This window comes from Barbatula barbatula (genome assembly GCF_947034865.1).
Source record: "Barbatula barbatula genome assembly, chromosome: 23".
Taxonomy (NCBI): domain Eukaryota; kingdom Metazoa; phylum Chordata; class Actinopteri; order Cypriniformes; family Nemacheilidae; genus Barbatula; species Barbatula barbatula.
In genome coordinates, this window is record NC_136786.1 from 10,600,131 (window position 1) to 10,614,506 (window position 14,376).

Consider the following 14,376-nt stretch of genomic DNA (forward strand, 5'->3'; position numbering starts at 1 on the left):
AAAATGACGGATGAAAGGGTCACGTAGGGGGGAGCGGGGGAAGAAAGCAAAGTCTGGGCCAGGGACAGTAACACATGCTTTAATGGGGAAAAGAGAGAATCTTTTGTGGAAGCAGTGAATAAACCAGTCTGTCCGAGGTGAAACGTAAGAGTGCTTCAATCTCACCATCTCTTAATCAAACTTTTTATTTGCTTCAGTGGTCAATTAGCTTTGGAATAATTCATGTTGCTGGAGTTCATAGACAGCCGGGCCTGTGGGAATTTTAATGGATAATAAAGTGTTTGTCACATCACTGAGGGATTTATTGATGTGTAGCTGATCAATGTTATGAAGCTGATCCACTAAACCCATGCTTTGCGAATGCATGTTTAGCCCTTACTGAACTCTGCCATATTTACTGAACTCTGCTACTTTTGACAAGTGGTACTAAATTAATGTTGCAGTCACATCATGTTTGTATTCATTTCTAATTGAAATCAATACCAGATTAAATCTAAAGAATCTAAAAACTAGATTCTAGATAAAAATTAGGGGAATTTACTTCTACTAAAGAAATATTTCTTATAATAATGTCAAAATGTATTTTGAATTGAATGGTTTTGTGTGTTTTTTATTTTAATGTGTAACTGGAAACGTTGTTTCCCTGTCTGTGAAATCCAGGTTAAAGTCTCATAATTTAATTGAGATTTTAAAATATATATATTGTTGTAAATTATAGATTACATGATAGATTTCAATATACAGTACTCACTTTTTGTATTCATTTTAAACACCAAAATAGTGAATTTTAAATTCAGAAATGTATTATTTGAACAAAAAAACAAGATTTGCTTCCTAATCAATGAATTCTTTGACATTTCCACCGAATGTTATTTACATTATGTAGAATGAATAACCAAAAAAAGTGTTTAGCTTTCATATCCAGGTCCACATGTTGATTCCCTAACTACCTTTCTACCTCTAACTACCTGGTACTTGTTAAGTTTTCTCAAACTCTATAAAGATATTATCAGTAACTTGTATTCTATAACTTCTTAATATCTATCATTTATATTTGTAATATGTGACTATATAAAAACTGAGCGGAGTTGCTATTGATACACATATAGCTTAATGACAGAATAAGCGTGATAATTATCACAAATTGCTGCACTTTATGGAACGCTTATGCTTATTATACTCAATATTTACTACACACATAAAAATGTGTATTTTGTATGGTTTGCATATTCCTTGATATTAGCTATCAAACAGGCTGAAGGATGGATCTACCCAGCAGAGCAGTATGTGAAACACAGTAAGCCACCCTGGTGGTGTGTCAGTCAGTGTGACTTTGGCATCCGACACTTTAGGAAGTGACTTTACCTGTTTTGGGTGAGAGAGAGCAAGGACAGAAATAGACCTACTGAGAGCAATTAATCAGTGATTTGTTTTCATAAGCTAATCAGTCATATGTGGTGTGTCTGTGTACATGGAGAGAGAGACGGCAGGCGAGGGTCCAGACCCAATGAGTGATGAGACAGCGGGGTCAGCTACTCTGCGTCTGGCTGCATTGATTTCCTCTCGGCCTGTAATAAGACCAGTAGACGTATGAGCCTGCGTGAAGCGGCCTGCGTGTCCCACGATGAATGGAACCCCCTATGAATTTCTGTTATTGAGCATCAGGGTTTTATCATTAAAGACTATGGCATCTATAGAAGAGCAGGTGATATATGAAAGTTTAATGGTATGCTTAAATACAGCTCTTATTTTCTGTAGGTTATTTATCACTTTTGTCTATCATTTGAAACTCCGTTATATTTTTATTATACATCATTCATATTAAAAATTTTTGAGTGCAGTATAAAAAAGTTATTTAAGTATCCACAATTTTGGTCTAGGAAAAATACTTTAAAACAACAAAAACTTGAGAACAACATAGAAAAACATGTGAAAAAGAAAAAAGATAATTTTATATTTTCTCATTTTGATTTTCGTATTTAGAGTTTATGTAAACCTATATTTGATTTATCAAATAGTTTGTCATTTATCAAATAGTTTTAATATAAATCAATAACAATAACTAAAATTATAATGAAATAACCTCATTTTCTTTTACCTAATCATTAAGACTGAAAATAAAGAATAAAACGAGTGTTTTATGTTGTTTTGCATGTGTTCATATTTTAAGTATATTAAGACAAAATGCAGATGGACCAGTAGCAATAAACTTTAAATATGCAGACAAGAATTTTATTTAAAAATAGTTATAAATGCAGCACATGACCACATTTCAATGATTTGTATGGATCCTGTTTGAATCCATTTCTTTTTTTATCATTACAGCCCTGCGCTGAGTTTTGCATATCCTCCAAACCCTGTGGCACTACAAATGCATCAGCAGCTGATCAGTCGACAGCCGGGCATTGTGGGCTCTGCGTTTGGTCACAGTCCGCCCCTCGTGCACCCAGCTCCTGCCTTTGCCACCCAGAGACCCGTCCCTGGCATACCCCCCTCCAGCCTGGCACCTTCAGAGCGTTCCACGGCCTCAACCGACTCACAGGTTAGACCTTTTGTTTACTATTTGTCATTTTTGCCTTTTGTTTATAAGCGTCAAGAAACAACGGAGACAAGACAGTTTGTCTCCCGTACCCCACAGCTCCAACCTTCACAAGTCAGTTATAATATGAGCACACGCAGGATGACCTAATATGAGATAAAACGAAATTTTCACTCCTCAGCTTCAGCAGCACAGTGCATTTTTAAATCATTTAACATGATTGCTTTTGGGTGTTCTGGTTTTAAACACCAACAGAAGACGTTTAGATCACACAGCGATTTCCCCCTTAAGGCCTAAATTTATTCAGCGCTTATCATCACAAGAGCTGCCGCTATTTATTATTGTGTGCGCCTTATGAAAACACGCACCACCAACGCGCCAGCATATATAAACAGCGGAGAAAGTCTGGCTGCAGGTAGCCCTCCCTCGCAGACGGGCCTCATGGGAGTTTCTCCCTCGTGAGCGTGTTGTCTCTGTGTTGTGTCTCGGCGTGGAGAGCTGGTGAGCCTGCCCGCAAGGCACCTTTGAAAAACAACACCCCGCTTGTTAGCAGCAAAAATCCCTCCACCTTCAACATTAATCACGCGCAGATACATTCCCAAACCATCCCTTTGAAGGATGGCCGTAGAAGTGTTTTACTTCGGGTTTTTTCACCCGAGCAAGCTCTATACATTTTTACTCTGCGCGTTAAAAGCTGTTGAGCTCGTCTCATTGTTTAGATCTGTCTTTGTATCGATCCCTGGTTTGTAGTAACAGTTTTCTCTCGAGTACCTTGGTGAGACAGTGAATGAGTCTCCCTGAGATTTTTCCAGTGCCAGTCCCTCCTTTCAAATCATTAAAGTTCCACCACTCCATCCCAGCTCAGTATCATCCATTTCCCCCGCCTCACTCCAGAGACTGCACCAGCTTCTTTAATAGAAGGGCATCGTGGGACATTTGTCTCACAATGTGGTCATAAAAGAACAATTAATGAGAACGGAGGGGCGGTGAGATCATTGCTCAAAGTGACAGACGGAGAAAATAGTATATGCTTGTGTTTTATTGGTGTTGAATCATATAAGATACGATCAAATACGGGATGTTTCATATACTGGATGTGCTGTGTGTCTTTAAAGTTTGTTCAGTTTTAAAACTAGACACAGAAATAGCTAAACTGGCTTTTTCGGCTTTCCAATTTGGTCCACATGTAGGTTTAATATTTTAATAACAAATTTAATAATGTCAATTTAAAAATAAATGTAATCATTTGCCAATTTTATAGCTTTCTGAATTGTAATTATGTAGCTAAACTTATTTTGTGTTTCACGGGAAATCAGGATAGGGAGATTTTTAGGACAATTATGAAATTATAAAGATGTTCATTTTGGGGGTGGGCTGTTCCTTCACTGTAGGTGTAAGTTTATTTTTCGGTTGATTCTGTGCTGCAACCCATTGTTTACTATATTTTAATATCTTCAAAACAGCTTTACATGCAGGTTTATTTGTGAATCACATCAACATCAGCAGGACTTTCCACACATGTCTGAATACGTTTATGACTTTAAGAGCGAGGGAAGCTCTTCTGGAGTTCACTTCACTGGACGAGTCATGCAGGATGAGTCTTCCATCAGAGCCAAAGAGTTCGGCTCTCTCGTCCAGGGAATGTTACTTTTCTCTTTGGTCAGTCACAAGGGACTTTCCCTGGCAAGTGGGAGAGAGAGAGAAAGAGGCGGTGAATGAGAGTCAAAGGAGCAGTTATAGCTCTTCAGGGTCAAATTGGGAAAAATGTTTGGAGATGTTTTTTTGGTGGGAGTGGATTGTTTTTATGCATGCAAAACATGAATACACCGAAGTGCACTCGTGTTTTTCTTTTCTTTTGGACATGAGACTTGGTTTTTAAACATGGACTGTGACAGAATCATCTCAATTTGTATGTTTCTGAATCTGTTAATTCTCTTTTCAAAGAAGTTTCTGTAAAAGGGTTTGAAAGCTCTATATCTGTCGCAAACGTCATAAAATGACCTGAACATAGTATAAACCTACCTTATTTCTGACAGATGACCACCAGGGTCATAAGAAATGTATTCCTTCGGTTTTCCACAGAAGTTCACACAAATTTCCATGAATTGAAGCACTCATTATAAAAAACAGTTCTAGTCTGTTTTTGTATTGTTTGTTCTCCATGTATTTAAACCCCATGTTTTCCTCAGTTTCCTGTCGGTTATTGTTTATGTATGTGTGCTTCCGTTCCTTGGTTCGTGTGGATTTATTAAAAGTTACCCTTTGGAATATACTCCTTGTCGTGCACATTTTATACAATAGTTAGCCAACACATTACACCATATTTGTTTATAAAAAAAAATATTCCTGACGATCATAATAATATAGTGGACTATATGAAGAGTTCCGATTCGTTTGAAACTTTCTTCAGAAAAAAAGCATTTTATCAGCCTCCTGTTTAGGATCAGTGATATCATTTAAATGGCAATGAATACATCCGTTTTTGGGGTGACCATGCGTGCCGTTTTTTCTGGCCAGGATTTCGTGTGCGTCCTTTGGAGGTCGGATTTGTCCACCACATAATACGTCATCGAGACTCACATTTCAGTGAATCTTATTACAAAAAATAATTAAAATATACATTTTATTTTCAGACGTATAATCATTGTAGTTTCATTCTTTCCTTGAAATAACGTTTGCTCTTCTGAAATAATTTGAGATAATAAACCTCGATGACTTGTGTGGTGGACAAATGCGACCTCCGGAGGACGCGAGCGAAAATCCCTGCCAGGACGTGTCCGTAAAAAGGGCATGTATGGTCCCCTTGCCCTCTTTGCCATAAAAGTGAAAAAAACTTTTTATATAAACTGACAGTCTTATAAAAATGATAATTTTTCTATCTAAACACTTTATATTGACTTTAAAGAGACAACTTTTTGTCTGTTTTCTTATTTTTGTGCATGTGTGTATTCTTAAAATCATTCCAGAGCAAACCCACCAGCGAGTCGGCTGTGAGCAGTACAGGGGACCCCATGCACCACAAACGCTCCAAACTCAAACCAGACGAAGAGCCGCCCAGCCCCGGAGCCGTCAGCATGCAGGTATGCACTTCACACACACACACACACACACGCTGAAAACAACACGCATAACATAAAAAGCTCAAGAGAGCAGTTCCCACACATGCACACGCAGCGAGAGCTCAGGGACCAATTATGTGACGTACTGCAAAACTATTTATTTGCGTGTTTGATTTGGTGGCCTGTTGTGGAACTGCCTTAGATGCGATAAGCCCCATTGATCTCCACAGCTCCAAAAGGAAATTGTTTTTCTGTAATCAGATGCTTAACTGAATGGAAAAATGAAAGAAAAATTAGTTGACATGTTTTCTACAATGCCCACCAGAACTGATGGCTTGCTAGGCAGGATTTGGCTGTGGGATGACATCCAAAGACCGAAAAATTATTTCCTAGCTGCTGTTGTTGTGTTTTTCTTTGATTTCCTTTTTTCTCATTTTCTGTTTTCATTATTGTCAAAATTTATGAACTTCAGGGTATAGTTCACCCGAGAATAAAAATACTGTCGTCATTTACTCACCCTCTTGACATTTCAATCCTGTTTGACTTTCTTTCTTCTGCAAAAAACTAAAGAAAATATTTTGTAGAACATTGTTTACTGGCCTTGATTTACTTGGTTGGGTGTCCCTACAATATAAGTGAATGGGGTTAGTGCTGTTCGGTTAACAGCTTTCTTCAAAATACCTTCTTTTGTGTTCTGCGGAATAAAAAAGTCATACAGGTTGGAAATGACAACAGAAATGAGGACAGAATTTTCATTTTTGGATAAACTATCACTTTAACTAAACAACGATGGCCCCCATTGACTCCTATTGTATTGACACAAAACCACTCAGACATTTCTCAAAATATCTTCTTTATTGTTCCACAGATAAAAAAACATGTGGGTGAATAAAGATGACAGGATTTTTATTTTTAGCTGAACTGTCCCTTTACCTTAATCCAGTCTAGTCCAAACAGAATATAGACGTCGATTTATTCTCAGTTTTAACCAGACAGTGAAATACAACTAGAGTAATAAAGCACTCTGTTAAAGGAGCGGGAGGTTAAATTCTTCAAATGCCCGCTCGTATATCTGCTCAAATTTGAAGCAGCATTTTTAGTGCTAGTTTTAACCGTACAGCTTTCGTGCACCATAGAGGTCCTTGTTGATAGACAGACTGAAAAACCTTTATTGCGTCACAATCCAAACGGAGCTAAATCAGATATATAACCGACAGATGCCTGCAGGCCTCGCAATTCAGAAAACCTGGTTTGCATTTTCAAAGCTGTTAACACTTCCAGAAAATTCAAGATGAAACGCAATTCCTCATCATTTGTGGCACCAGAGGAAAGTTCCTGTTCCGGGGCATCATGGCACTGTTTCGTTAATAAATGTATAAAAATACCACAACGCTTGACTGCAACTCATGCAGCAATGCGTTCTCTCAGGAGGTATTCCAAATGTCACATGTATTTTTATGATCTTGAGCATTGTTTTCATGATACAAATAAGACTCATCCAGCTGTCTTGTATTCAAAGTAACATCATTTATCATCGACCTTTTCATCTGCACCACTGAAGGACTCTCATTGAACATGCCACCCAATGAATTTTATCTCAGAATGGAGCAATTTCCATCACGTCAGTGTGCAGTAATACGCATTAGTGTAATATTTGTGCATGTTTTGATGTGTGGCAGAAAGCATGAATGTACATAATTGCAGTTATCCAGCATTTCCGAGATACAAATGGAGTGGACACGGACTGCGATTTATAGCGAAAGTAACCAAAAGTTATTTATTGCAAATATGAATGGGTGTTTCTTCTTCAATTTAAGTAAAATATTTTGACTTTTAAGGGTAATCACATATATGCAAATGTGCAAACTAACATGTCTGGTGCAACACAAAGACTACCAATGACATTGCATCTTACATACTGCAAGCGAGCAAAAAACCATTTTAATCCTGTTTTAATCCAGATTCAAGCATTGCCAATGTAAACAAATAAAGTTTTACTTTTAGATCCAGTTTTCACTTAAGGCATCTCCATACATTATGTGTGCAGGAGCAAACGGATGGAATGACTCTGGTGAAAGAGGAAGGAGATAAAGAGGACGGCAAGCAGGAGCCGGAGGTGGTGTACGAGACCAACTGCCACTGGGAGGGTTGCTGCAGAGAGTTTGACACCCAGGAACAGCTCGTACATGTGAGCGGCCCCTCATAACATCTATGAAATCATTCAGTACCTTCACACGATCATTTGTGATGAGGCTTAAAGAACACACAAACACACACACCTGCGCTCCAGACGTCCCATTTGTCACAACCGTTTCCAGGTTTAGGCAGAAAGCGAACAACCATGAAAGCCCACTTCCTGTGAAAATACAGTGCTCTGCCCCCCTTAACTGCTTTTCTCTGGACAACACACACACAGCCATTCTTTTAACCTCTCTTTTCTCCTATCATCCACACAAATACACACACAAATTCACAGAAACACACACCAACCCCCAAAGGCACACACATCTGATAGAAAGATTCACAGTTCTCCACGGCTGTCTATCCGACTCTGACATGGCAATCCATGGCGGCCATGCTAACCCCTATCTATAATTGAAAGCCTCCACTTGGAATGGCCTGCCTCCCACATATGAAGGTCTGAGCTTAAAGCTTGAGGATCTTGACAACTTCTTGCTTGTGTCTTTGAAAGCTATGAGGGCTGCGTGTGTGTGTTTCTGTTTGTGTGGAAAGTGTTTGGCGGTGGTAGACAAGAATGTTGAATCCTGGGTAGTGGACAAAAATCTGATTTTTTTTAAATGCGATAAGATTGTTTTAGGTGATGTGTATCATCGCTGTCCTTCTGAAACCTTGGATGTCGAAATTGTAAGAACACTGTACTTTTGAAATGATTAAATACTGTCTCGTCAAAGTTCACAAGCACTTTTTAATACTTTTAATTGGTTTGATATTTGCAGTATTTGTTGTGTTGTGCAGTGTTTTGCAGGTATAATTGGTTAGATAAATCCAGGGACAAACATAAAGGGCGACTAAGAATAATGATTTTTGACTGATTTATTTATGATTTATTAAATAACTGGTAGCTGTTACTTCTACGTTTTAAAATCAAAATTTTGTGTGTGAAAAAAATATATACAATTTGTTTTATACACTCTATACTTAATATGATCTTATATCATGTAAATATACAGTATAATATAATTTTTACAAAATGTTTTACACAGTACAGTATAGCATTTCACTCACATTTAATGTTATCGCCAAAATAAGACTCCGTTCTAAATCCAAGTATATGATTTGCATCCAAATTCTGTAAATCCACTAGTTAAATGTTTAGAAATCCACATATTTGTCTTCATCTTTATTCCTCAAATCAGATTCTCAACACTTTTACACATAAAGGTGTGCCTTTGTTTTTCGATTCCGACGCTTTTATTCGCTTATTGTGTTTTATTTTGTTGTTTTCTTTGCTGCCTTTGAAACAGGAGACATGCTTATAAAAACATTTGCTTACAGAGTCCCTCCCCTATAATTTAGCCAAGCGAGGGCTGATGGCTCTTATCGCTCTTCTCTCAGTAATAGGATGAGCGCTGTGTGCGGACCACAGTGAATCCCGTCCAACAAAGAGGACTTAGATTTCCAAATATCAAAGCAATGCACCACCCCTCCCCCATATCCCACAACCGCCAAAAGATTTTTAAAGGAAGAATCTAACAAAATTTCAAAATAAGAACATTTTGTTGTTATATCTTACGTAAGCTTTAGTTTTCCAGTTTTAAATCGGGTTTTTTTTGCAAAAACATTTTGAGTGTTTAAATGAAACATACAATTTACAGTTCATTTTTTTACCCCACACTTAAGTTTAGCTTGCAAGCCTACATGTCCTTTTTCTTTGCTGCGGGTTTCAGCTATGTGAAACATGCTCGTACCATGACGCATGGCCGCGCTCTTTAATCGGCACAGCTTTAGCGCTCTCGATAAGATAAACATCAAATCTCTGCAACTTAGCACACTTATCTTCACCACGCAGTCAGCACAAACCAGCCGGGTGTCAATTTGTACTGCTTTATTTCATTATTTTCCCTTCTTCTTCTCTGAGTTATTCCTTTGTGTTTTTCCCCTTTTTTTTAAATACTCCAGCCCTTATACGGCCACTACAGGTGCCATAGCTTTCTCCCGGTTGGTGAGTCTTTCTCTTCTTCTGTGGCCTCTCTCTCAGTAGGGGCAGTCTCAATGATAAGGGCTCTTTAATGTAAGCTGATTCCTGTGGGTTCAGAAGGGCCGGAGGTTACGAAGAAAAAGTTTTAAACAGAGAGAAAATAAGAAAAGTCTGTGGGCAAAAATAAATAAATACTTTTTCCAGTCCTGGATTAATATATATATATATACAAACATACTGAACATGTCTATATTTAAGAAATATGAGCTATGCATACTGTATTTATACATAATCTAATTCTATTTGAATATATATTTATGTAAGTATTTGATATATATACAGTACACACACACACACACACACACACACAATTAATCCATTCTAAAAAACAATTGTGTATATATAATACAATATATGTGTATATAGATGTGTGTGTGTGTATGTGTGTACTGTATATATATCAAATACTTACATAAATATATATTCAAATAGAATTAGATTATGTATAAATACAGTATGTATTACTCATATTTCTTAAATATAGACATGTTCAGTATGTTTGTGTATATATATATATATCTACACATATACACAACACACACATACATCGTCTAAACACAAACATTTATTTGGGAATCGATTATTCCCGATTAATCGATTTGACGGCACTTGTGGGCCTATAGATTAACATTGGGAAAAATGAGAATTATCCTCTCTCTCTTTAACTCTTCTTATTCTCTCGACGCTCATGGTGGTTGTGGCTGACGGTGGCGCTGTGAGGTGGTCTACGTCAGTGTGTGTATATGGTAGAGTAGCACTTTTAAGCCTTTCGCTGCTCCTCCTTGTGCTGGGGGAGATAAACTAGATTGAGTGGGAAGGCAGACCCCTCACTGGCTGCTGGAAAGGACCCTTTAATTGGTAAAATGTAGATTTTTTTCTGATCGGGCGGAGGATTAGACACCTTATCTGTCTGAAGTATCTTATGTGGAGATGAAAAGGCTGTGCTGAATTGCACATGCCAATTTCCCCCCACTCACACATATATTACAATTGTTACTCTTCGTACTCACATTCTTCCTCTCCATCTTTTTATGTCTCTTGTCTCTTTCCTCTTTTTTCATGCACTGATCTGAGAAAAGAGAACATGATGTATTGGTGCACGTTTGATGATGCTAAACGCTGTTGCGGGTCCCAGAGCTTTGTGAAATTGGTGTGTAAACAGGCTGGTTTCATGCATGGCTGCGTTTAAATGGTGCACGGCTTAAAAAATTTAGCCAGATAAGATGACAACATAGACGAATTTACAAGAGCATAAAGGAAATTAGGGCAGTCAAGCATTTGATCACTTTGAAAAGGCATACTGTAATATGAAAATAATATCAGTTGGGTTTGCCTTCATATATATGTATATAGTATATATATTAAATCACTAAAATCTTTGATGATTGCATACTTTTTATATGTTAAATATAATGTGATGCCTAATAATAATGAAGTTTTATGAAGGCTAGATCACAAAAATAAAACATATAATGCAAATAAAAAAGGACATTCAAGCAGCTTCAGTACCAAAAATCACTCAGCCTGTGTTAATGCTATTCCTTCTTTTTTCTTTTATTCAAAACCTTTCTTTTTCAGAAATGAACAACATAGTGTGTACATGTGCATTTTAAAGGAAACATTGCTTAACAGTATCAAATCTGGACTTGTGCCCCAGTGTACATGTTTGTATTTGCATGCATCAAACAAATAAAAGTAAGCATGTTGTTCTCGAATCTCACAGTCCCAGCGGTCACTGCAGCGTGGCAGGCCAAAGATGAATAGATCGCTCCTCCGGGCGGCGCGTGGTGCATCAGCACCTGTTAGTCTATTTCCCTCGGCTTTAACTGCGCTCGCTTACAACAACGCCATCATCCGCTCAATAACCATTGCCATTACATCAGGCCATTAGGGCATTAGTGTCACCCCCCCAACACTTTTCTCTCTTCCTCTTCCATCCTTTTATCAGCGTCGCCGGGTCATGCATCACGCGCGACAGCATTAAGCTCATTTGTACAAGTGAGTGTACCAGCATTCAGGGATGTGTTGCAATCTCTCTCGGCGATATCGAACGGCCGACCCGGCAGACAGATCACATGCCACAGGGATTCCCTCTCGGAGCGAGGCATAAAAGGGTTAGGGTATGAACCAAATGAATGGAAAGATGAGTTTTTATGTGAAGTGTTGACATATATTCATTCATCCATTCCGAAGAACAGAACTACGTGTTGACTAGGTGTCTTTATCTCAGATTTAACCTCTAAGATAACCACAGAATTTAAATTCTGAAGAAAAACTAAATTTTACAAATGTATGTTTTTATTAAAAAAAAGAAAAAAAATTGTGGTTTATTTTATGGTCATTCAGCCACTTATGACAGTCCGCAGGATGGTGTTCAGATTCCCTGTAAACCTATACAGTAGTGCTCAAAACTAACATCCAACTTTGGAAAATGTATCTGTTCGGTCTTTATTTTTATATACTATCAAAGATGTATTGAAAACTTTAAATGTGTATTGCGTACCTGCAATTTTAATATAAATTGAAGCTCAGCTTTGGGAGGAATCGAGGAGGCTTGGCAAAAAATTACATAAAACATATTCACAAAGTATGTATAAGAAAATATTAACATCAATGAAAATGTACACATTTCATGCTTTAGTTCCATTGAGCTGTTTGCGCAAATATTCAAGTCAAATTTTGTTTGAAATGCCTTCTGGAGATTACTTTTGGCCATTAATGTATGTGAAAATCTGTAAGAACGTTCTCTTACAAAATATAAAAATATCAATTGGAAATAGAGCAAGTAGATTTATTTAAACTAAAGATCCTTAATTGGACAATTACTCTCAGTTAAGATTCTCAACTCGGCCCTAATCCAGAAAGCTCTTTTTTTAGACTGTCTTTGTCTCAAAGGGAACAAGGTATGAATGACAGTCTAGCGATGTTGAAGTGCAAATACGAAGTGCACACGCACACACACACCTGTGCATGTTCCACACCCAAACTCTGGAAGTTTGGCTAAAACTGCGGCGAGGTGACAGGGAGCGCTGTGATGCAGGCCGCCTTTGTGTCTTAAAGAGGAATAGAGGATGAGCTCCAGTCTCTGTCTGTACTGGCACCTCTCACTCTTTTTTAGAAGCCTGTTCACTCTTTCCTTTCTTGGACTTCCTCCTGTCATTCTAGTCTGTCCTCTCTTCTGCTCTGCACGTGAGGGAAGTAAAGTTACCGACTGTCTTTCTTTTTCTGTTTCGTCTCTCCTCCTCGCCTTCATTCTTCTCTCTTGGCCTGTCTGTCTGTCTGTCACATTTTTCCTGTCTCTCCGAGATCTTTCTATCTTTCTCTCACTTGGAGATGTTCCGTTGCTTTGGAATGCATTAATGTTCAGGATATTGTGTCTGCCCCTTTGAAATCCAAAGGCTTCAGGACAGGAAAAGCACTCATAAGTGCCACACGCTGTTGTCTTTTGTATGGATGCCAGATGTTGACCTCATGTGCTCGGTGGTTTACATTAAAGCGTGTGTTTTCTTTTGCCCTGTTGGTTGTGTGTGTACGACTGCCAAACACACCCAAAAAAGGGGTTACATTGAGAAATTGAGAAGACTTAGGCGGAGGCCGCATGTTGAGAGAAAGATAGACAAAACACAACAGGGATTTGATGCCTAGAAGGAGAGGGAGGAGGGAAGCTGCTTAAAGTGAGAAATGGAAAGTTGAGGGTGATATTGAGGTTTGGCTTAAGTCAGAGGTGACAGTATCTACAACTGCAGTGAATGAAGGTGAAGGGATACAGTTGGAAAGCTCAAGCAGAAGAGATGCTTTCACTAAACTTCTGATATTTTTCACCCACCTCCACAAACACACATCCCCCAAAGCCTTAGATTGAAAGTTGCCACAGCAGCACAACTGTCAGCACTTGTCATGGCAGGGGCATAGGCCTACGGTGATGGGAGGTGACAGGGGTTTATTTGAAATCCGGTTTAAATCGGACACTGAGACTCACAAACCATGAGCTAACCCGACGCGCTCACAGCCGACCAAGCAGAGAGAGAGAGAGATAGAGATAGAGAGAGAGAAACAGGCATGAGAAAGAAATTGAAAGATAAGAGAATATTGACACACGAATGAGATTGAAGAAAGAAGTAACGACAAAGATAGAAAGGAAAGAGAGCGAAAGAAAGGAAAGGGGAAAAGAAACAAAGAAACAAAGAAAGAAAATGCCAGGCTCATAGTTGTCTGAATGGTTTCTACAGATGGTTATGTAGTCAACTTTAAGTTTCCTTAAAGACTGCTGCTGTTGATCTTCTGACAAAAAGACATTTCAACTTTAGATATCTATACCTACATTGTAGTTTTATGATGCAAAAACTTGATAGATATTTAAGGCTCTGGGTTTACATATTAAAGTACAGTAGGTTCCATGTTGGGTTCACAGAAGGCTCTGGACAATTTCGTGATCTTGAAGCCCTCTAGTGGTTATAAAAGGCCACTGAACAAAGTCCCTAAGAGTTGTTCTTGACAGTAGCAGTTTTATTTAATAACAGTAGCAGGTAAAGCATATAGTTGACAAATAAACCGAAAAT

The 14,376-nt window shown here is 38.2% G+C and overlaps 1 protein-coding gene across 1 annotated transcript in view; it reads left to right on the forward strand.

Moving 5' to 3' along the window:
* Positions 1-14,376, forward strand: part of gli3 (GLI family zinc finger 3) — a 96,353-nt gene that overhangs the window by 74,514 nt on the left and 7,463 nt on the right. Inside the window, exons 8-10 of the mRNA XM_079487621.1 lie at positions 2,326-2,542; positions 5,506-5,619; positions 7,646-7,786. Of these exons, the coding sequence (XP_079343747.1) occupies positions 2,326-2,542; positions 5,506-5,619; positions 7,646-7,786 (472 nt within the window). The remainder of the gene's footprint in view (positions 1-2,325; positions 2,543-5,505; positions 5,620-7,645; positions 7,787-14,376) is intronic.